This window comes from Phyllobates terribilis, unplaced genomic scaffold, assembly GCF_046119375.1.
Source record: "Phyllobates terribilis strain yellow unplaced genomic scaffold, ASM4611937v1 Scaffold_9__5_contigs__length_417890890, whole genome shotgun sequence".
In the NCBI taxonomy this organism is placed as follows: Eukaryota; Metazoa; Chordata; class Amphibia; order Anura; family Dendrobatidae; genus Phyllobates; species Phyllobates terribilis.
Window position 1 is genome coordinate 280137237 of NW_027362769.1, and position 23794 is coordinate 280161030.

Sequence of the window (23794 nt, forward strand, 5' to 3'; positions counted from 1 at the left end):
GGTGGAAAAAAAAGAAAAAAGAAAAATTGGAATTTTGTAAAAAAAAAAAAAAAAAAAAAAATACATTTGCTTTTGTTGCCATTTTCACTTTTCAGGATATAGGGCTGTGTGAGGGCTTATTTTTTTGCACCCTAAACTGACGTTTTTACTGATAACATTTTGGGGTAGATACGATGTTTTGATCACCTCTTATTGAAATGTTGCGGTGGCCAAAAAAAACGTAGTTTTGGCGTTTTGATTTTTTTTTCTTGCTACGCAGTTTACCGATTAGATTAATTTAATTTATATTTTGATAGATTGGACTTTTGCAAATCCAGCAATATCAAATATGCATGTTTCATTTTTTGTTAAATTATTTTTGGGGGCAAATTTGAATTTGTTTTTTTATTTTCATTTTTCATATTTTTTTAAAAAAACAACAACAACAACAACAACAACATTTTTTTTCACTTTGTACTGTATTTAATAGTCTGATCGCCTGTGCTATACATAGCAGTGCATCAGCATCAGCACTGCTATGTATAGCTAAAATCCGATCTTCTATGAACACCAGCTACAGGCTGGCTTTCACAGAAGGATCGTAATGACAGGCACACTGGTCATCAGCAGATATCCGGCTGTCATGTCAACCCATTAACACCCCTTGATCACATTACGGGCGCTTCAGTAGGAGCATGGAATGACGCGCCCCCTTGCCAGCGTGGGCTAAATGCAGCTATCAGAGATTTACAGTGGGAATTAACAAGTTAACAACCACGTGTGGCTGTTTTTTAAGAGGCACATAATGGCTGATTAAAATCAGCCATCGTGTGCGGGATCAAAGGCAAGGACACAACATAAGACGCAAGTTTACGTCATATGTTGTGAAGGGGTTAATAAGAGAAAGCTTGTAGCACCATTCACAGTCACTACACAATGTAAAGATAAAAAATACTGACCGAATACTGACCAACTACTGATAGTGGGGCCGTGGCCTTAAGCTGAGAGTAGCTTAATATAGGGCAAGAGAGCCTGATTCCAGTGATGTGAGACTCACTAGGATGTGTGTCGTAGTTTCTACATAAATCAGTATTTTATCAGCAGGAGATTATCACTATAGGAGTGGGGTTATACACAGTTTAGCAATCTGAGCACTGCTACATTTGCAACAAAGCAAACAACAATTCTAGCAAAACTGCACCAAGCAGCCCAGTAAGCGATACATTACTGGAATCAGGCTCTCAACCACTATGTTACCCTGCTCTCAGATTACATAGCAAAACATACTGATATTCCCTTTAAAGTACCAAAAACTTGAAAATAAAGCAGGACTTTGCAAAAAAAATAAACAAATTCAGCCCTTTTCATTCCCATACAACATTTCATTTTGCTCCGCACTGAGCTGATGAATGCTTATATGCAGCCCTTTTCAGGCTGTTTGAAAAAGATTCCTAAAACTGAAACAAAGCAGGCACCTTAAAGTGAATCTGTCAGCCGATACATGCTGCCCAATCCTGGGTAACGTGTATCAGGCACTGGGTTTATGATCTCCTTTCCAATAATTTTTATTCACATTTATAACATATGAAGAAGTGGGAGAGAAATTTGGGATGGAAGTGACTAGGGAAAGGGAATGGAGTGGAAGGGTAAGGGAAATAGGATAAAGGGGAGGAGAACTCAGACATGGAATGAATCAAACAGTATATTCAATTATTACAACTAATAAAATTAAGGAGAATCAGTGTATGCTCACAGAATAATTAAGTCGAATACAACCCCAAAACAACTCCAAAATATGCTGTGGTCGGGAATATTCAAGAGGTTGGCGGTTGCCTCTGAGATTAGTGGTTTATTAGCAAAGAAAGTATGAAGGTGATCTTTTAGAATGGTAAAATGAAGAAATTCCACTGTGGAGAGGTTACATTTATTTTTTAATGTTGTGAATGGGTAAAAAAAATTTCCATCAAAAATGTTACGTAGTTTATTAAAGCCACAAGCCGACCAGGATGGGGGGAGTGGGAAATTGTATATTGTGGATAAGAAAGGAAGTGGGAGGTTTTTAATAATGTTGATTTTAGTTGTGCCTTTCCTAAGTTTTGCTATTTTTTCCCACGCATGTAAAGATGCACTGAAAATGGGGTGACTGGTATTTTTTGAGCATTTATTGGATAGGTGATTTATAAGTGAGTCGCGAGGATGTTTATTATTGTTCAAAGTATATTGTAGGTCGAGCCATGCTGGAGGATTATCTTGACTTATCCAGTGTGTACTTTGTTTTATTAGATTCATTAGATAATACGCTGTTATATTTGGAAGTTCAAATCCGCCATTTGTTTCATTTTTGTATTAGATAGAAGTGGCTACTCTTGCTTTATTATAATTACACATAAAGGAATTGATAATGGATTGTAGGTTAGTTAAATAGGAGGTGGAGATTATAAGAGGTAGGGTTCTAAAGGTAAATAAAATCTTGGGGAGGATCCAGATTTTAACCATAAAGGATCTTCCTAACCAAGAGAGGTCTTTATCTCTTTAGGTGTAACAGTTTTTGGTGATGACTTTAATCAGAGTATCTAGATTAGAGGAGAGTAAAGGCCCCGTCACACTTAGCGACGCTGCAGCGATCCCGACAACGATATGACCTGTATATGATCGTTGCCGTGTCGCTATGTGGTCGCTGGTGAGCTGTCAAACAGGCAGGCTCACTAACGATCAGGGGAGCAGCGACATCGTGGAAAGAATCTTTCCACGATGTCCTGCTCCTGGTTACCAGCCTGCTGAAGGAGGAGCAGGCTGGTAACCATGATAAACATCGGGTTACTAGGGGCTCACGTGCACCTAGTAACCCGCTGTTTATCATGGTTACCAGCCTGATCGCTGCTCCCGCTGGTCACACACAGCGATGTGTGCTGACCAGCGGGAGGGCAACGACCAAAAAAAAGGTCCAGGACATTCTGCAGCGATCAGCGACCTCACAGCAGGGGTCTGATCGCTGCAAAGTGTCACAGATAGCGACATCGCTGGTGAGGTCGCTGTTGCGTCACCAAAACCGTGACACAGCAGCGATCTCGCTAGCGATCTCGCTATGTGAGACGGGGGCATAAGGATTTCATGCTGTTGGTTATGGTTGTTCCTAAATAGGTGAACTCTTTTTGCCCAGCTTAGGGGTGAGGTTGTTTTTATTTTGTCGATTAATTCATTGTTCAGATTAAACTGAAGAATCTTTGATTTTTCCTCATTGATTTTAAAATATGATACAGATGAAAAGGTTTTTTATTATCTTTCAAAGTTCTAAGATGGAATTTAGGGGGTCTGTAAGGGTTAACAATAAATCATCCGCAAAAAGGCTAATTTTGAAATGTTGGGTGGGGGTTTGAATTCCTATAATATTTTGGTTGTTTCTGGGCCATGGCGTTCCATTGCTAGTATGAACAAAATGGGTGAAAGAGGGCAGGCCTGTCTGGTAACGTTGGTGATTTGGAAGGGGTTGGATAAAAAATTATTAGTATAAATTTTGGCACTAGGGTTGGAGTAAAGAGCCTTGATAAAAGATAAAAAATTTTCATTAAAGCCAAATTTTATTAGAGATGATTTTAAAAAGTCCCAATTTAATCTATCAAATGCTTTTTCAGCGTCTAATGTGATTATTACTGATTGGAGTTTTTTTGGAGTTAATTGTTTTAATGATATTTAATAATCTCCTAGTGCCATCTCTGTTGGCTGTCTTTTTTTCTGAAGCAGATTTGGTCATTATTTAATATTTGGGGAAGGATATTGTTTAATCTATTAGCTAAAATTGTAGAATAAATTTTAATGTCCGAATTTATTAGGGAAATTGGTCGGTAATTGTTTACTTTGTTTAAATCTCCTTTTGGTTTAGGGGTGAGGATTATAGTGGCTTCTAACGTTTCTTTTGGGAATGTACCAGTGAATGAAGCTAAATCGTAAATTTGGTACAAATGTGGGAAGAAAATTTCATTAAAAGTTTTATAATATTCGTTAATGAAACCATCTGGGCCTGGGGATTTGAAGGGTTTTAGATGATGAATGACCTCTTCAATTTCTTTATTCGAAAACGGGGTAGTTAATGACTCCAAATCAGTGGGGTTCATTTTAGGTAAATTTAGGGATGATAGGAAAGAATCAATAGTATTTTTGTCTGGTATGGGAGATGGGGATTGAAGGTTAATATTGTAAAGGTTGTGATAAAATTTGGCGAAAGAGTCAGCTATGTCTTTGGGGTGTGTTAGAGAAATTCCATCCAGGGAAATAATCTCATTGATTCTGTTGTGAAGTCTATTTAGCTTTATTCAGCTCATCATGAATTTATTATTATTATTATTGATGTGCACATATTGTATTTAGAAGATTGGATTACAGAATCATAGCAAGAGAAAATCTCAATTCTTAAGTCTTGTCTTAAGTTGAGTATTTCTGATTGAGTTGTTGCAGATGGGGAGGCGAGGTTACATTGTAGGGTTTCTTTTTCCTTTATTTGGTTTTGGATGGTTCTTATTTTTTCTCTATTGGCTCTTTTTTGCCTTGTGCACATTCCATTTTATGAATGGATCAATTGAAGTTGAGTTATTTTCCTCGAAGTAGAGTTTTAGTGCGGATTCTAACTCATTTTTATTTTTTGGGTTGTTTATAATGGTTGCATTACATTTCCATAGGAAGGTATTTTTTATAGGGAGGCCCAAGATGACTTCGCCCAAGACTGGGGCATGGTCAGAGATGGTTTTGGCGTTAATGTTGGTATTTTTAAATATAGGGAGAGTGAAAATATCTGTAATAATTAGATCGATGCGTGAAGCTGAGTTATGGGTATCAGAAAAATGAGTATATTCTATAGAGGAGGTATTAAGACATCAGAATGTATCGAAAAGTTTGTTTTTGTTCAACCAATTGCTTAGAGTGGGAAAGTAATGACGGGTTGGGGAAGATGAATCTATATGACCATCAGATACAATGTTGAAATAGCCTAGAAATATTAGTTCACCTCTCTTGGTGTTTGTGACCTTTGTTATTAATTTATCTAAAAATTTAAAATGGTGATTATTAGGGGCATATATGTTGACTATTGTGCATAATTGATTGGTTAATTTACAGATTAGGATGTGAAATCTGCCTTGGATGTCATGGTGTTCTTCAATGAATTCAAAAGGAATCATATTTTTTAATAATTGTGGCTACTCCAGCTTTGGGTGTATGATCTCAGCCTGGTATGTTTGACTCTGAAACACTGCAGCATTTCATAGAAAAACACTTTAAAAGCCGCCAGGGACCAAAACCGTGCAGTAGACTAGTTGGACAGAAGAGTACCCAGCGGCTTCTCCACGCCTGCTGCCCTGGATTGACACATTTCTGGACTGCACCAAAACACACATTGGGGCTGACGCCATTCCAGCAGGGGAAGCCACTTATGGGTATGTGCAATATGCCAAACTCCATTGACATGTATACACCATGTTATTTGTGTACAGCTCTTCATATTCTCCTTTGAGACACTGTACACTTTAATGTGATGCACCCTTCTGCTGTGCATGACGCTCCTTTTAAATTGCTATATTAATTTCCTTGACCCAATAAAGTGTTTTTCTACGCTCATTATCATACTTTTCTTTATTTGATGTGCTGTCTGTTTTTTGGCTTTGCCTAAGACCAAGTCCCTTAACATATCCCCTATCAGTCACTTGATTGTACAGTTACCATATACACACATACCCTGTGTGTGCATCTCTACAGGGACCTTTTCAGTGAAATTTTTGTTTTATCTATATCCTGAGACCAGTCACTCCAGGACAACGGGCAGGGAGAAGTCGTCGGGGACCCGCCTGTCTGACTACTCTACAGCGTGATCTTGGTCCCTAACTGCAATTGAAGTAGGTTTTCTTCTGAAATACCCCAAAATACCCCGAGTCCAACATACCTGCTAGTGTTGATACAGCCAGCGCCGGAGACTTGCTGCCCTCAGATCAGGCTGCATGTAACAGCTGTCTGGTTCACTTTAAAGTGCATTTACACGGCAAGATCATTGTGCCAACCTATGCTCAACTAACTACGAAACTATCTAGTTTCATGAAAAAACTTATTTATGTTTTACCCTCCAATATTCTAATCTAACCCCTTCTAAAAGGTTATGGTGATGATAATCAAGTCCAGATGTATTAGGCAAAGCCATGGTGTCATTAGTGTACTGAAAATGGCCTCAAGCATGAAAAAGATGCATCCAAGGTATTACAAATTGATTTCCCACAGGACAGTGGTCCAGAAAAGGCTGGGACGTTTATACACATCTGTTTAAGACTATGTTCCCATGATGAGTATATGGTGAGGTTTTGATGCTGCAGATTTTTTGCACCAATCATTTAAATTCGGTTAGTTGCATTTTTCGGTGCAATTTTTTACATGCGTTTTTATCCGGTTTTTCAGCTGCGTTTTTTTTTTTTTTGCTATGTTTTAAATAAAACTGCTTTGTTTTTGAAACTTCCTGTTACATAGTTTTGATAAAACTTTATTAATAAAGTTGTGTGGGTTATACAAGTTTTTATTGTGATTCTGCTGCGGAAACGAAATAAGACAGATTTGTTATTTTCTGCAGATATTCATCTCGTTTAATTCTATGGGGAAAATCCACAAATAACATGGCTATTTGCCAGCAGAGAAATTGACATGCTGCAGATTTCAAAATCGCACCAGCTTAAGCTTCTGCAGCGTCAAAAAACAAACAAAATTACATAGACAAAGGGTCCATGTGAAAAATTCACTATTCTCTTCCATATACAGTGGGTACGCAAAGTATTCAGACCCCTTTAAATTTTTCACTCTTTGTTTCATTGCAGCCATTTGGTAAATTCCAAAAAGTTCATTTTTTTCTCATTAGTGTACACTCTGTACCCCATCTTGACGGAAAAACAGAAATGTAGAAATTTTTGCAAATTTATTAAAAAAGAAAAACTGAAATATCACATGGTCATAAGTGTTCAGACCCTTTGATACGTACTGAGTAGAAGCACCCTTTTGGCTAGTACAGCCATGAGTCTTCTTGGGAATGATGCAACAAGTTTATCGTACCTGGATTTGGGGATCCTCTGCCATTCTTCCTTGCAGATCCTCTCCAGTTCCGTCAGGTTGGATGGTGAACGTTGGTGGACAGCCATTTTCAGGTCTCTCTAGAGATGCTCAATTGGGTTTAGGTCAGGGCTCTGGCTGGACCAGTCAAGAATGGTCACAGAGTTGTTCAGAAGCCACTCCTTTGTTATTTTAGCTGTGTGCGTAGGGTCATTGTTTTGTTGAAAGGTGAACCTTCGGCCAAGTCTGAGGTCCAGAGCACTCTTGAAGAGGTTTTTATCCAGGATATCGCTGTACTTGGCCGCATTCAAGTTTCCTTCAATTGCAACCAGTCGTCCTGTTCCTGCAGCTGAAAAACAGCCCCATAGCATGATGCTGCCACCACCATGTTTCACTGTTGGGATTGTATTGGGCAGGTGATAAACAGTGCCTGGTTTTCTCCACAAATACTTTTTGGTGATAATTCTAGGCGGTAACATCTTTGTCTCATCAGACCAGAGAATCGTATTTCTCATAGTCTGGGAGTCCTTCTTGTATTTTTGAGCAAACTCTATGCGGGCTTTCATATGTCTTGCACAGGGGGAGAGGCTTCCGTCGGGCCACTCTGCCATAAAGGCCTGACTGGTGGAGGGCTGCAGTGATAGTTGACTTTGTGGAACTTTCTCCCATCTCCCTACTGCATCTCTGGAGCTCAGCCACAGTGATCTTGGGGTTCTTCTTTACCTCTCTCACCAAGGCTGTTCTTCCACGATTGCTCAGTTTGGCTGAACAGCCAGGTCTAGGTCTTCCATTTAAGGATTATGGAAGCCACTGTGTTCTTAGGAACCTTGAGTACTGCAGAAGTTCTTTTGTAACCTTGGCCAGATATATGCCTTGCCACAATTCTGTCTCTGAGCTCCTTGGGCAGTTCCTTTGAGCTCATGATTCTCATTTGGTCTGACATGCACTGTGAGCTGTGAGGTCTTATATAGACAGGTGTGTGCCTTTCCAAATCAAGTCCGATCAGTTTAATTAAACACAGCTGGACTCCAATGAAGGAGTAGAACCATCTCAAGGAGGATCACAACGAAATGGACAGCATGTGACTTAAATATGAGTTTCTGAGCAAAGGGTCTGCATACTTATGACCATGTGATATTTCAGTTTTTCTTTTTTAATAACTTTGAAAAAAAACAGAAATGTAGAAATTTTTGCAATCAAGATGGGGTGCAGAGTGTACTTTAATGAGAAAAAAAATGAACTTTTTAAAATTTACCTATGGCTGTAATGAAACAGAGTGAAGAATTTAAAGGGGTCTGAATACTTTCCGTACCCACGATATTGGATGAAACTTGCCCATTAAAGTCTATGGGTGCACAAAAATAAAATTTGGATCATCTACGTATCATTTGCAGAGCATCCGATTTTTTCATTTCCACTTTTAACTTAAAAACTATTTCATCATGTACATTTTAAACTGTTAATGTATGAAAATAGGATGTCACAAAAATGCCATATGGATGAAAATATGGTTGACACTATGGGTGAAAATCATCTGAAGTTTTCTGGATAAAAAACAGATGATTTTTCATACGCGCGTCTGACCTTGGTCAAAAGGGTAACAATCAACTAAGATGCAGGCGGACTACACAAATGCTCTGTATCTCAGAACAGGGAGAGTCCCTGCTAGAGTGACTCAAACTAGCAATCTAGTTCATGTGGGGTGCGGGGCGCATGCCTCCCACAAGTTGCTTGTGGGATCTCAGCAAGGACACTATTGGTGGTACACAGGGGCTTAGTTCGCCATCAGGGTTTATAAAAAACAACACTATTATTAATGATCTACTCCCCACCTCTCAACAGGAGCCAGTGCAGCCAACTAGGCAGTCTATGCGTCAGTGGTAGTGTGGGAACAGGTGCCAAATACACTACAGACTTACATATCCACCGTGTGGACAGGCTCGATTTCTTCCATAAGCAGCCAGCCATAGTCCTTTTATTGCTTATTTATATTTATACTTTACTAGTTTAGGAGGCAAATAACAAATGTATGATATAGATATAGGATATCTGCATCGTATCCACTGCTGAGCTTTGCTCAAAAGCTGCCTTTAGCGAATTGTTTGATTTTAGTTCCTCAAAACTCAAAGTAACAAGCATGAAGTAAGTAAAACTCAGCACTCAAAGGGATGGGTGCTAAAAGGGGTATCTAATTAGAACTCAAACAGTCCAAGGTACAGAAATGACGTGACATTTCTGCCTAACGCAGACCTTATCAGATAAAGCTGTAACTCCTTGTCTGCAGTGATGAGAGACAATATGCAACAAAAACTTAAATGGCACAGGTATGGCAAAATTGCATCTATAACGAGAATAAAAGGTAATGCAGCGCTGGTGTGCTGTGAGAGCTTCCCCAGATTGTGAAGGCGTCACAACTCGCCAGTGATGCATTACCCATTATCCTCGTCATACATGCAGTTTTGCCATACCTGTGTTCACACCAACCAAGTTTTTGTTCCATACTGTCCCTCATCACTACAGTCCAAGAGTTACAACTCTATCTGATGAAGGACCAAAACATCATATCTGTACCTTTGGCTGTTTGAGTTACAACTAAAGATACACTTTTTGCCACACATCTGAGTGCCAGGTTTTACTTCCTTCAAGATTTATGAACTCGAACCCTACCCAGACACCTCTAAGCCCACTCGGGAATGCCATATATTATTCATTATCAAATTAATAAGCAGTCACCTCAGGTTGTAATCAAGTTTTTAAAATGACAAATTCCTCTAGTTATTCAGGTCTACAGCCTCAGATCCCCAATTGCAGAGCACTAGGCAGATATATTTTTTTTATACTAAAGGAAGGAAGGCTAACAATGAGTTGGGCTGTAGTGGAATTCACAATAATAGTCACATATGTTCCATGCTTGTGAAGGGGTCAGAGAGATGGCTAACAGTATCATCTGATGTGCATGGCCAACGTTACTACTGAAGAAGGTATATCTATTGTACAAGCTTTTACTATAAACAATGCTTCAGCTTACCCTTAGCAATGATTTTTGCATTTCTGTTGAATGTTCATAACCAGCTGCTTCAACACATTTTGCTACAGCTACAGGAAGTAGGTTTTGGTCCTTTATCTCACGAAGGTAATCATCAGCCTTCTGGCTTTCTTTCTGAAAATTTGACAAAGTAAAAATTTTTATAATGCAATTATTAGATTAATTTAGCATTTATATAAAAATGTACATATCCCTATTAAAATGCCAGGTTTTTCATTTATAAAACATCATACCAAAAATAATCATTTCACAACTTCTTCCCCCTTTAAGGTCACCTATGATCTGTACAATTCAATTGAAAAATAAACTTTTTCTTTGTTGAGTGGAACATGAAAAATAAAGAACTAAAACAATGTGATTGCATAAATATGTACACACTGAAATTAATACTTTCCTGAAGTACCCTTTGAACTTATGACAGCATTCAGTCTTTTTGGGTAGGAGTCCATCAGCACGGCATATCTAGAATTGGCAATCTTTGCCCACTCTTCCTTGCAATAGCGTTCCAATTCTGTCAGGTAGAGAGGGCATCCCGTGTCTTCAGACCTGCTCAGGTCAACCCACAGATTGTGAATTAAATTCAGATATGGGCTCTGACTGGGCCATCCCAAAGCTTTGATCTTCTTCTTGCAAAGCCATTCTTTCGTTGACATGCAGGTATGCTTAGGGTGGTTATCGTGTTGATGGGTGAAATTCTTCTTTATCTTCAGCTTTTAGCAGAGGCCTGAACAGTTCATAATCCCCTCCACCTTGACTAAGTTCTAGTTCCAACTTCAGAAAAACAGTCCCAAAGAATTATGCCGCCACCACCATGCTATGTGGATACAGTAGTGTTCAAAAAATAGTGTGTTCAAAAACATGAGTTAAGCACAAAATCTTTATACTAGTTTTTATTTCCATGCACTGAGAACATTACACACTGTTTTCTAATTCAAAACATGAAGAGACATGTATATCATTTTTAACTACTTTACAGAAAATAAAAAAATTAAGATTGGGCTTTCTAAAAAATAGCAGTGTCTGAATTTGTCTTTACAAACTCAGAATATGTACTCTTTTTTTGAGGATTTAGCATTCCAGTGAATCACTAACCTAATATTTAGTTGTATACCCACAAATTTTTAGAACTGCTTCACAACTATGTTGCATAGAGTCAACCATCTTCTGGCACCTGTCAACTTTTATTCAAGCTCAGGATGCTTTGACTACATCCCACATATTTTTGGCATTTTTTTGCTTTGCCTCAGAAACTGCATTTTTGATGTTACCCCACAAGGGTTCTATCGAATTAAGGTCCGGGGATTGGGCTGGCCACTCCATAACCTCAATTTTGCTGGACTGGAACCATAATTTTGCTCGTTTACTGGGGTGTTTAGGGTTGATGTCTTGGTGAAACACCCATTTTAAGTATTTTAATATATGCAAACTGGTCCATGATCCCTGGTATGTGGTAAATAGGTCCGGCACCATAGTAAGAGAAACATGCCTATATCATGATGCTTGCACCACCATGCTTCACTGTCTTCTGAGAGTACTGTGGCTTGAATGCAGAGTTTGGGGGTCGTCTGACAAACTGTCTGTGGCCCTTGGACTCAAAAAGAACAATTTCTTTCATCAGTCCACAAAATGTTTCTCCATTTCTCTTTAGGCCAGTTGATGTGTTCTCTGGCAAATTGTATCCGCTTCTGTACATGTCTATTTTTTAACAGTGGGACTGTGCGGGGACTTCTTGCTAAGAGATTAGCCTGACACAGGCGTCTTCTAACTGTCACAGTACTCACAGATAACTTGGGACTGTCTTTGATCATTCTGGAGCTGATCATTGGCTGAGACTTTGCCATTCTGGCTATTCTTCGATCCATTCGAATGGTAGTCTTCCGTTTTCTTCCACGTCTCTCTGGTTTTTCTTTGTATTTTAAAGCATTGGAGATCATTTTAGCTGAACAGCCGATCACTGTCTGCACTTCTTTATAAGTTTAACCCTCTCCAATCAACTTTTAAATTAAAGTACGCTGTTCTTCTGATCAAGGTCTTGAATGACCCATATTTCTCAGGTCTTCAAGGAGAAATGAATGTACAACATGTGCTGGCATCACCCTTAAATTACGGCCACCTGATTCACAGACTCAAACACATGCAGATCATGAATGCGGAGTTTGTTGGTTTTCTTAGAATCCACTGCACCTACTGGTAAATTGTTTGACATGTGGTAATATAATTTATACAAAAAACAGTGATTAATCTGGTTAGCCATATTGGACTGCTATTATTTTGAACACTACGGTATGGTGTTCTTTTGGTAATGCCCAGTGTTGGCTTTGTGTCAAACATACCTTTTGGAATTCTGGTCAAAAAGTTAAAATTTTGGTTTCATCAGACCAGAACACATTTTCCCACATGCTTTTGCCAGACTTTATACAGGTCTTGGCAAAATATATCCGGGTTCGAATGTTTTTCTTTGTAAGAAAAGGATCAGTCTTGCCAATGGAAAGTTTTTTTGTACCCTTCTCTTAACTTGACAACTTTCAACAATGAAATCCCTTTGCTGTCCTGTAAGCTGTTCATGGACCATGGCTTTTTCGGTAAAATGCAACTAAGAAAATGGCAGGAAAATCCTACTAGAACAGCTAAGCTTTATATGCAGTTAATTAAAAGCACTTTAAATGATGGCAGCTGTGTACTGAGTACTATTTAACATGAGTTTAAATGTGATTGGCTAATAACACAACTAACATACAGACTGTATGATGATGGGATCAGGGCTCTGTGGAAGCCATATCATCACTTAAGGTCTCCTTGTTCCGCTTTACTGAAGACAGTTTCTTAATGACATTGGTTTATGCTTGGGGTTGTTGTCCTGCTGCAGAATAAATTTGCAACCAGTCAGATGCCTCCCTGATGATATTGAGTTATGGATAAGTGTCAAGAATAATCACAGCCCGGGAATGTCCCTCTCTAGTGTGACTGCAGAGATGTTAATTTTCTATGGCACATATCTTCTATGACAATAAGTATTTCAATGTATTTCTCAGAATTGAGAACACCATTAATCTTGACAAAGTTCCCAACTCCATTTCCGGAAATGCAACCCCAAATTTGAAAGGACCGTCTACCATGTTTCACTGTTGAATGCAGACACTCATTATTGTAATGCTCTACAGCCACTTGGCAAATAAACTGCCTTCTGTTAGAACCAAGTATTTCACATTTTGACTCATCGGTCCAGAGCACTTTCTGACATTTTCTGCACTTAAGTTCTAGGTTTCCAAGCATTGTTGAGTTACTTGGCTTTGTTTTCATGTCAAAGGTATGGCTTTTGTCCGCAATTCTTCCATGAAAACCTCTTCTGCCAAGACTTCTCCGAACAGTAAATGGGTGTAGATGGGTTTCCAATGGTTCCTGCCAGTTCTGAGCTGATGCCATGGTGGGATATTTTCTCATTTTGAAGAGAATTATGATGTGTCTTTCATCTGCTGCACCAAGTTCCTGGGATGACCACTGAATTTACAGTCCTCACTGTTGCCCATTTCTTGGTGTCCTCAATGCTTGCAGATCATCTGAGAGGCATCTGATTGGCTCCAAATTTTACGCTGCAACAGGACAACATACAGCCAATGTTATTAAAAAGTATCTTCAGCGTAAAGAAAAACAAGCAGTCCTGGGAGTGATGATTTGGCTCTCCACAAAGCCATGATCTCAACATCATCGAATCTGTGTGGGATTAGATGAAAAGAGAAGAATGTGTGCAAGCCTACATATACAGATGATCTGTTCGTTCTCCAACATGTTTGGAACAATCTTCCTGACAAGTTCTTACAAACACTGTGGCAAGTGTACCTAAAAGAAATAAGGCTTTGCTTTTTGCAGACATTGCAGTAAGTTGCAGCTTGTGTTGCAGCTAAGGGAAAAGCAACTATATTTAAATCATGTCATTTGTTATGGCGAGTGTGCAAGAGCTTGTGAGTGAATTGTTTTTTTAAGTGTGATTTGGCTTAAGTGTGTGACTTGTTATTCAGTGATTTTGGATTCAGGGAGTTTAGAAGGGAGTAATTTGTACTCCATCATTGTTTACTTATTTATTTACTGGCTTACTAATATTAGGAAAATGTGCTCCATGATTGACAATGCCATCCAGTGTACATCTTATCACATGTATGCTATCTTTGAACAGCCGTTTGAGGGTTCATACTGCTATGTGAGATATGTGTACGTTGTACAGTTAGAAGCTCAGGAACCGGAACTAAATGGACAGCTGTCAACACTGAAATCCATAGACAATATGTAAAGTGCTGCACAGTATGTTGGCGCTATATAAATAATTATTATTGTGAGGAGCTGCCCACTTACTAAAGACTATGATACTTTTCCAGCAAAGGGCCACCATCTTTGTCAATATTATTATTGTGTTTTATTAGTGATTTACTTGTTATGTTTTATATAGTTCTGCTAACTTGTCAGTATGTGCACTAGATTCACTTGTAAAATGTCCAGCATTCCACTAATCTGTATCTCAGGAGTATCCAACCATTGTTCTAACAGCCAATAATCTCGTTATGTGTGTGTAGATTGTAGACACAGTGGAGCCATCACCACAGGGGGTCTTACATGCAGTCTCAGATGAAGGCTTCTAGAATATTCTTCATTGTTTTAGCGAACAGTGAATGTTTAAGGGGAAGGGTGTGATCCCTTCTGACCTGGGAGGGGACTGATCCCAGTGGAAGAAAGGAGAGACATGTTTTAGAAATAGTTGGGTGGAAGGATTGAAGGAAGAGGATGGAGACCGTGGACTTGGAAGGATGAATGGATAAACATGTTACCATTATGGATTATGTCGGTTGGATTTAAACTTTCTTAAAAGAACTGTTGCTACTGGATAGAGGATCATGGACTGTGGCTACAGACTATACTAGCTGGAGATACGAAATCTATGGGCCAACCAAAAGTTGGGAGACAGTGAGTATCGCCTTATACAAAGCCAGTGGAACTTCTGAACCCAGATTGGGAACTTAAGGACTGAGAGAACTGTATTTTGGCCAGTTACCTGGAATTGCTTTATTACCATAGCTGTGATCAATAAAATATTGTTGCATCGTTAACCTGCCTAGGTGATTACTTACAACCCACAATCTCAGATCTTTACAATTATTATAGGGGATGGGGGCTACATTGAAAAATCTAAAGGTTTAAAAGCATTCTGGGTTTGTGTCACATGTGATTCATTACTCCTGGTTTCCATAGGTCTCCTTGAGTTTCTACTGCCATCAGTCTGAATCTACAACGTGCACAGTCTAATAAGAACTAAGCACACTCTTGCATGAATAGTTGTATCCAAACATTTTTTTTCTTTTAAACAGATCTTTTGTGAAAAACTAATTACCAATCACAAGTATTTTAAATTTTGAAACAATAGTAAGGTACATTACAATAATAAACCCCAAATTATATACAAATGATCTTCATAAGCCAACATGTCACAAGTTACCGTACATGTATAGAATGTCCAATGTCAAAATAGATAAATAATTATCATGGAAAGTTCAGGTATTCAAACAGATGTTATTTAACATGGAGACAAGGCATTAAAATGATGAGAATATCTATATGTGTTTGGGACAAAAACAATCTATGACATGAGATTATGTTACCGATAGAAACAGTCGATCTGCTGTAGTAATCCTAAGTATATCCACAGGAGCGATTCCTGGAGTGGACAACAACTAACATTCCTAGATTTTTACAAATTGTATTAATGGCGTTGTCCGGTCAAAAGTGATAAGTCTGCAGTTACTCTACCTGCAGACTTATGAATCCCCCCAGCGCAGGCACTGAGCGCTGCGGGGATTCGACGGGATGAAACCCGGTAACGGAGGGTATGTATGTGTTATACATACCCCCAGCTAGTGGGCGCAACCTCACTCTCCATAGACTTTTATTGAGCGAGGCTGCATCTTCTAGTTGGACGCGCACACTTTGGACGTCCACGTCGCTAGACAGGGCGAGGCCTCGCTCCATACAAGTGAATGGAGCAAGGTGGCGCTTAATGGCCGGGGGTATGTATAAAATATACATATCCTCCGGTCCCAAGTCTCATACCGACAAGATCCCCGCAGCGCACAGTGCCTGCGTTGGGGGGATTCATAAGCCGGCAGTCACACAAAATGACTGCAGACTTATCACTTTTGACCGGACAACCCCTTTAATGCTTTTCTTTTAATATACGTACCCCTTTCTAAACAGATCATTTTATTTCAGATTTAAATTCTCCAATGTTGGAGAGGATTGGCCCAGCCAGTGCGAAGCCAATACTTTCCTAGCTTGAAGCAATACCATAGAGATGGCTATTGCCACAGGAGAATTTGAGTCGACACAGTCTCCCAGGAGACAGAGTACACAAACTTGGATCTAATTGTATATGTATCCCAAAAACTTGTCCAGCAAGGATGCTACTCCAGTCCAATATCTCCCTATACCCACACATTTAAACATCAAATGAATTAGGTGTGCCCCATCTAATCCACATCTTGGAGATGCATCTGTTTTATATTCCAATCATAAAGGGGTTGTCCACTACTTGGACAACCCCTTCTTGTACTAAATGTTTGGTCCCGATAAAATGAAAAAACTATATTCACCTCCCATGCCGCCTCCATTCCAGCAGTGTCAGCACTCATGGCCCCGGAGCTCTGGTGCGGTGGAACGACATGTAGTGTCCAGCGCCCAGTCAGCGCTGGCGTCACTGTCTAAGCCTTCGTACGGATTGAACATGAAGGGTGAGACAGTGACACCAGAGCTGATTGGGCGCTGGACACCACACCACGTGGTGTTTTTTATTTTATTTTTGTCAGGGCCAAACACTTGGTTCAAGAAGGAGTTTTTCTATAGTGGACGACCCCTTTAAACAACATACTTGGCATTTTATACACTCTGTGGAGTAGAAGAATCTGGAACATCCTCTGCGATTCTAATAAGGATAAAATTGGCGTTAATTCTAGTATCTCATTCCATTGTTCTACAAAAATAGGACCTACATTCTTCTCCCATTGTAATTTGACCTTCAAATATATATATATATATATATATATATATATATATATATATATATATATATATATATATATATATATATATATATATATATATATATATATATATATATATATATTATTGTGTGTGGCCTCCACGTGCCTGTATGACCTCCCTACAACGCCTGGGCATGCGCCTGATGAGGTTGCGGATGGTCTCCTGTGGGATCTCCTCCCAGACCTGGACTAAAGCATAAGCCAACTCCTGGACAGTAAGTGGTGCAACGTGACGTTGGTGGATGGAGCGAGATATGATGTCCCAGATGTGCTCAATCGGATTCAGGTCTGGGGAACGGGTGGGACAGTCGGATTTTGGTAAGAACTTACCTGTAAAATCCTTTTCAGCGAAGGAAGGAAGGGAGACACAGATTCTCTACTTCGTGGGTAGGCGGAGCCCCATAGGATAGTCACCTCAGATTGGAAAAAGACGGCCGGCCCCTCCAGTATATAGGCTCCTCCTACTCCCATGTTCATCAGTCCGTACACAAGCTAAGGAAGAGCAGACCAACCAGCAGAACAACATATCCCCTTCTGAAATTTCAGAAATGAGAGAAAACAGGTTATGTAATAGAAACACACAGTCTTAGGCATATCCCATTGGACCTGACAACTGTGTAGAGCTGGCGAAACTGGAAGGAGAGCCGTAGAGCGCTAAACCCAGTCCAGAAGATCGACATCAGGAAGGAGACGCGCTGCTTCTAGAAACACAAAAAAACACTTCTGCCCTAGGAGGGTGCTGTGTCTCCCTTCCTTCCTTCGCTGAAAAGGATTTTACAGGTAAGTTCTTACCAAAATCCGGCTTTCAGCAGCAGAAGGGAAGGAAGGGAGACACAGATTCCCTACTTCGTGGGACGTCCTAAAGCAGTACCTACTTAAGGGTGGGACATAGAGGCAGAAGCTTCCATAGCCCAAAACTTAGGCAAGAGCGCAAACCGCGCTAAATAACGGAAAACTAAGTAAAGGGATAACTTAAATTACCGCCGCCTGCAGGACCCTGCGTCCCAGGGACGCATCGGCTGAAGCACTTACGTCCACCTTATAAAACTTAGTAAAGGTGTGAACGGAGCGCCAGGTGGCCGCCCGGCAGAGCTGCGCTGCCGAGGCCCCCTGACGAAAAGCCCACGATGAGCCAATGGCTCTCGTGGAATGAGCTTTAACTTTAACCGGACAAGGCTCACCCTTGAGCCGGTACGCTTCCAGGATAGCTGAACGGATCCACCGAGCTATCGTGCACGTTGACCACGCCGACGACCTGCCGGAATTATAAAAAGAGAGTCCGACTTCCGAAAACCTTGGGTGATCGCAAGATAGAACTTCAATGCCCGCACTAAGTCCAACGAGTGCAAGGCCCGCTCCCTTGGATTCTTAGGTCCTGGACAAAGAGAAGGCAACACAATGTCCTGATTAATGTGGAATTGTGACATTACCTTAGGCAAAAAATCTTCACGAGTACGAAGCACCACGCGATCCGGAAAAAATTCCAGAAAAGGAGGTGAGCAAGAAAGTGCTGCCAATTCCGATACCCTTCTCAAAGAGGTGACTGCCACCAAGAAGGCCACCTTCCAAGAAAGTAGTGAAAGTTTAGCAGAATCCATAGGCTCAAAACGCCTATGCTGAAGGGCTTCCAGGACTAGATTAAGCCGCCATGGAGCCACAACTGCCCTCCGTGGCGGAAACTGACGTGCGACTCCGCGAAAAAAAGAGCGCACATCCCTGCGAGAGGCAATAGCCTTCCTAAAAAGTGCGGAAAGAGCAGATACCTGTCCCCGCACCGTACTAACTGCCAAACCCCTGGCCAGACTAGATTGCAGAAAGGCCAAGAAGTTGGGGATGGAAAAAACCCTCGGGTTTCTTGAGGATCCAGAACACCATGAATAGAAAGACTCCCAAGTTCTGTGATAAATCCTGGACGTAGCTGGACTCCGGGCCGCCCGCAAGGTAGCAATGACCTCGGGCGAAAAACCGTGACGGGTCAAGATCTCGGTCTCAAGAGCCACGCCGTCAAACGAAGGGACCTCAGGTTCGGATGACGAATGGGCCCCTGAGTGAGCAAGTCCAGGTGAAGGGGCAGCGGAAACGGAGGTGCCGCCTGAAGAGACACCAGTGTCGAATACCATGTCCTCCGCGGCCAGTCTGGTGCTATCAGAATTATTGATACCCTTTCGAGTTTGATCCGTCAGATCACCAGAGGTAGTAAGGATATCGGCGGAAACGCATAAATCAGCTTGAACTGACCCCACGGGGCCACTAGAGCATCCACCGCCACCGCCTCCGGGTCCCTGTACCTGGACATGAACGTCGGAACCCTGGCGTTCAGCCTGGATGCCATCAAGTCCACCTGAGGAGTCCCCCAACGGGAACACAGCAGAGAAAACACTTCTGGATGGAGACTCCATTCCCCAGGGTCCACTTGCTCGCGACTGAGGAAGTCCGCCGAGATATTCAACACCCCTGGAATGTGAATTGCAGAGATTGCTGGAACTTTGGACTCGGCCCAGACCAGGATCCGAGAGACCTCCGACATGAGACTGGAACTCCTCGTCCCGCCTTGGTGGTTGATGTACGCGACAGCCGTAGCGTTGTCAGACTGGATCCGGACCGGTAGACCGCTCAATAAGACCGTCCAATGTTGGAGGCAGAGAAATATTGCTCTCAACTCCAAAATGTTGATCGGGAGAGACGACTCCTTTGGCGACCAGACTCCCTGAATCCAGAGGTCGTTCCAAACTCCCCCCCAGCCTGTCCGGCTGGCATCGGTTGTCACCACTGACCATCTCGGAGGAAGGAAGGATTTCCCCACGGATAGAGTCCCCGGACGTAACCACCATCCAAGAGATTCTCGCACCCTGCGGGAGATAATGACCGAGCGATCCAGAGAAGTTAGCGATCGATCCCAATGGGTCAGAATAAGGCTCTGGAGATCCCAGGAATGAAATTGTGCAAATGGTACTGCTTCCATAGTTGCCACCATTTGACCCAGAAGGCGCATGCATTCCCAAAGGGACATTGACAGCGCCGACCTCATAGCCTGGACCAGAAGACGAAGGTTCGTCTGTTTGACAGGAGGCAGGGACACAACTGCCCGAACAGTATCGAACTGCATCCCCAGGAAAAGAATGGACTGTGCTGGCTCCAATGACGATTTCTTCCAATTGATCAGCCACCCGAAGTCCATCAGGTACTGAAGGGAGAGATCGCGAGCCGCTATTGCCTCCTCCGCTGTGGGTAACACTATGAACAGGTCGTCCAGGTAGGGGAGGATCGTAACCCCCTGTCTTCGAAGAAGCGCCATGAGAGGAGCCAGAATTTTTGTAAAAACCCTGGGAGCTGAGGCCAACCCGAAAGGCAGGGCCACAAACTGGTAATGGGTTTGACCTATAGCGAAAAGCAAGAAACGCTGGTGAGCCCTGCCGATAGGGATATGCAAATAGGCGTCGCGGATGTCTATGGACACCAAGAAATCGTACTGCGACAGGGTCGCTATCACCGATCGGAGAGACTCCATGCGGAACTTTCGTGTCCGGACGTAAATATTCAAATCCCTGAGATCAAGCACCGGACGAAACTTGTCCTCCTTTTTGGGGACCACAAAAAGGTTGGAATAAAAACCCTTTCCCTGGTCTTCCGGAGGAACCTGAACCACCACACCCAGCTGTAGGAGAGAGTCGACCTCCTGAAACAGTGCGGCAGCCAGTCTTGGCACGGACGGAATGCCCGTCAGACGAAACCTGTCTGGAGGCAGCGAATGAAACTCTATGAAATAGCCTGCCGACATAACCCGTGTCACCCAGGCGTCTGCTATGTGGGATGCCCAGATCGACCCGAATTGTAGCAGACGACCTCCCACACGAGAGCCCTCGGGGGGATCCCTGGCGTCAGTCAGCCTTAGCGGACTTTTTATCAACCTCCCGTCTGTCCTGATGGGACTGTTGCTTCCAAGGAGTACAAGATTTCTGGGCGGATCTGCTGGAGGATGAGGGACGACCCAATCTCCAAGAAGGCTGTCTGAATCGTCCCCTGGCCCGAAAGGACCGAAGACCTCTGCCGGGCCCTGTCCTGCTGGCTGTGGATGCCACTGCCTTTTTCCCAGGCAGAGTAACATCCTTAGCTTTAGCTTTGGCAATTAGTTCCGAAAGATCTGAACCAAAGAGCTGACCGCCCTTATATGCCAGACTAAGCAATCCCTGTTTGGATACTGCATCCCCGGTCCACTGTTTAAGCCACAGAGCTCTTCTAATCGTGACTGCCGAAGCCTGAGCCCTGGACAGAATTGAAGCAGTGTCCAGTACTGCATCTCTGCCATAACACATAGCTTCTTCCATTCGCTGAAAAAGCTTTTCCACTTCTGAACGCGAAGTCCCATCCTGCCACGCCGCACGCAGCTGATCCAACCACCGCAGAGAAGCCTCACCGGCCCATATGGCCCCCAAGGCTGCTCGGAAACCATGACCCGCGGCTTCATAGATGGATTTTGCCGCCGACTCCGATCTTCTGTCCAAAGGATCCTGAAGATTGTCTCTCCCTTTAACAGGAAGCAGGGAAGACTTGGTCAGCTGAGACAGAGATATATCCACCTCAGGAGAGGGAACCCAATTAGTAACCATCTCCTTGGCACAGGGATATAGGGCATCAAAAAAACGCGTTCCTCGGAAGCGTTTATCCGGACACTGACGCTCCTTCTCCACCGCTTCGTTAAGTTCCTCATGCGCAGGTAATGTAGAACGAACACGGCGCGTCTTCTGATACAGACGGCCCGACCTAGACGGTCTTGTCGGCTCTTCAGACAGCTCTAATACTTCCCGCATGTCCTTAATAAGCCCATCTACGCAACCAGAAAGAGAAACAGAGCGATCCTGTTGATCCTCCTCTTCGGACTCAGAAGTTTCATCAACCGAATCTGTTGGTGAATCCGAAGCCTCTGATGCGCTCTGCGAGGGAGACAACGCCACCATAGTCTTGCGGCGCTTTTTACCTCGTGGCATTGGGTGTGATCTAGCTGACACCCACTGTCCCAGGAGACTAGAGAGACTGTCAATGGAGCGAGTGAGCGCCTCCACCTTAACATCACTGAGCGTTGAACTTGATGTAGTAGAAGGCCTGAGTGTATCAGAGGCGTGCGACTGAACCTGAAAAGAATCAGGAGACCGATCCGCACTCCCAGGCCCCTGATCCGACATGCCACCCACACCAGATGCCAGGATGTACAAGGATGGCAAAAAAGTGTGAAAGCTGCACAGCCTGTTTTCAAAACTCACTTTTTTTTTTATTTTTATTTTTTTTATATATATGCGACAGGCTCTGAAGGGTTAAAGCTCACCCTTAGAAAAGAGCTACCCCAGAAATGCCGAGCAAAAAATTAAATAGGGGGAAACTCCCTTAAACACCATGTGTTTCCCCTAAAGTTCCACTTTTTCAGAAGGGGTTAACATCACAGCAACTATAATACTACACAGCCTAAAAGGTCAGTGAAGTAAATAGCTTTAGGAGAGAAAGCGGCAGTGCTCACGAGGACTCCTAATAGGTAGCCTGGAGAGAAGCACTGACAAAGAACCCCTGCCAGAGGCAGAGGGGATTCACCGGTACTGCGGCGACCGCTCCTCCTAAGTGTGTGGACGGACGGGGAGCAGAGAGCAGGAGGCGCCGCTGGACGCCGGAGGGAGAAGCAGGGACCGCCAGCGCACGCTCAACCAAGCGCTTCCTGCCTAAGTAATGACGGCAGGAAGCCAGGAGACGCTAAGTCATGCCCCCGCTAGGCCACGCCCCCCCCCCCGCCTTATTCAAACAACAAAAATGAGGGCAGAAAACGCGCGCCAATACAGGGAGCTTCCTGCCTCAATGAAGGCAGGAAGCAAAAACGAAAAAGCATGCGCAAATAAAAAATAAACATAAAAATTACTGGCCTCCGTCTCTGCTCTCCAGTCAAGGCAGCGTCTGAAATAGACAAGAAACACACAGGCAGTACACTTGCCGTAGCCGTCAAAGATACTCTTTAGACCAAAGAGCACTTACCCGGCTGAACGCCACAGGGATCTTCAGGGATGTGTGGCGCCATGGCCCTTTGCTCCCCCCTATGGCGGAGCACGCAGGGACCCTCTCAGATGTGTGGTGTGCGCCTCCGCCAGGGAGCGCCCTGTATCCCCCGGGGCCGGCAGGCATAAGTGGGAACCTCCTCAAGGGGTACACAGAGCTGCCAGGGGAGGGTCAGGGGTCTCAGCAGCGCCGAGACCCCAAGAGACCTCTAGACCACGGGGGGTCCAGGACTCGCTGGATATAAAATAACAACTCTTCTGAGGAGCTGCCGAAGCAGCGACTATCCTCTGAGACCTCAGATAAAAAGACTGATGAACATGGGAGTAGGAGGAGCCTATATACTGGAGGGGCCGGCCGTCTTTTTCCAATCTGAGGTGACTATCCTATGGGGCTCCTCCTACCCACGAAGTAGAGAATCTGTGTCTCCCTTCCTTCCCTTCTGCTGCTGAAAGTCCATAGCTTCAATGCCTTCATCTTGCAGGAACTGCTGACACACTCCAGCCACATGAGGTCTGGCATTGTCCTGCATTAGGAGGAACCCAGGGCCAACCGCACCAGCATATGGTCTCACAAGGGGTCTGAGGAT

General features: G+C 42.9%; 1 protein-coding gene across 3 annotated transcripts in view; it reads right to left on the reverse strand.

The window, feature by feature from the left end:
• VPS16 (VPS16 core subunit of CORVET and HOPS complexes) overlaps positions 1 to 23794 on the reverse strand; it is a 334351-nt gene that overhangs the window by 142924 nt on the left and 167633 nt on the right. For all 3 annotated transcript variants that reach the window (XM_073647833.1, XM_073647834.1, XM_073647832.1), the window contains exon 12: positions 10079 to 10210. In XM_073647833.1, coding sequence (XP_073503934.1) covers positions 10079 to 10210 — 132 coding nt within the window. The remainder of the gene's footprint in view (positions 1 to 10078; positions 10211 to 23794) is intronic.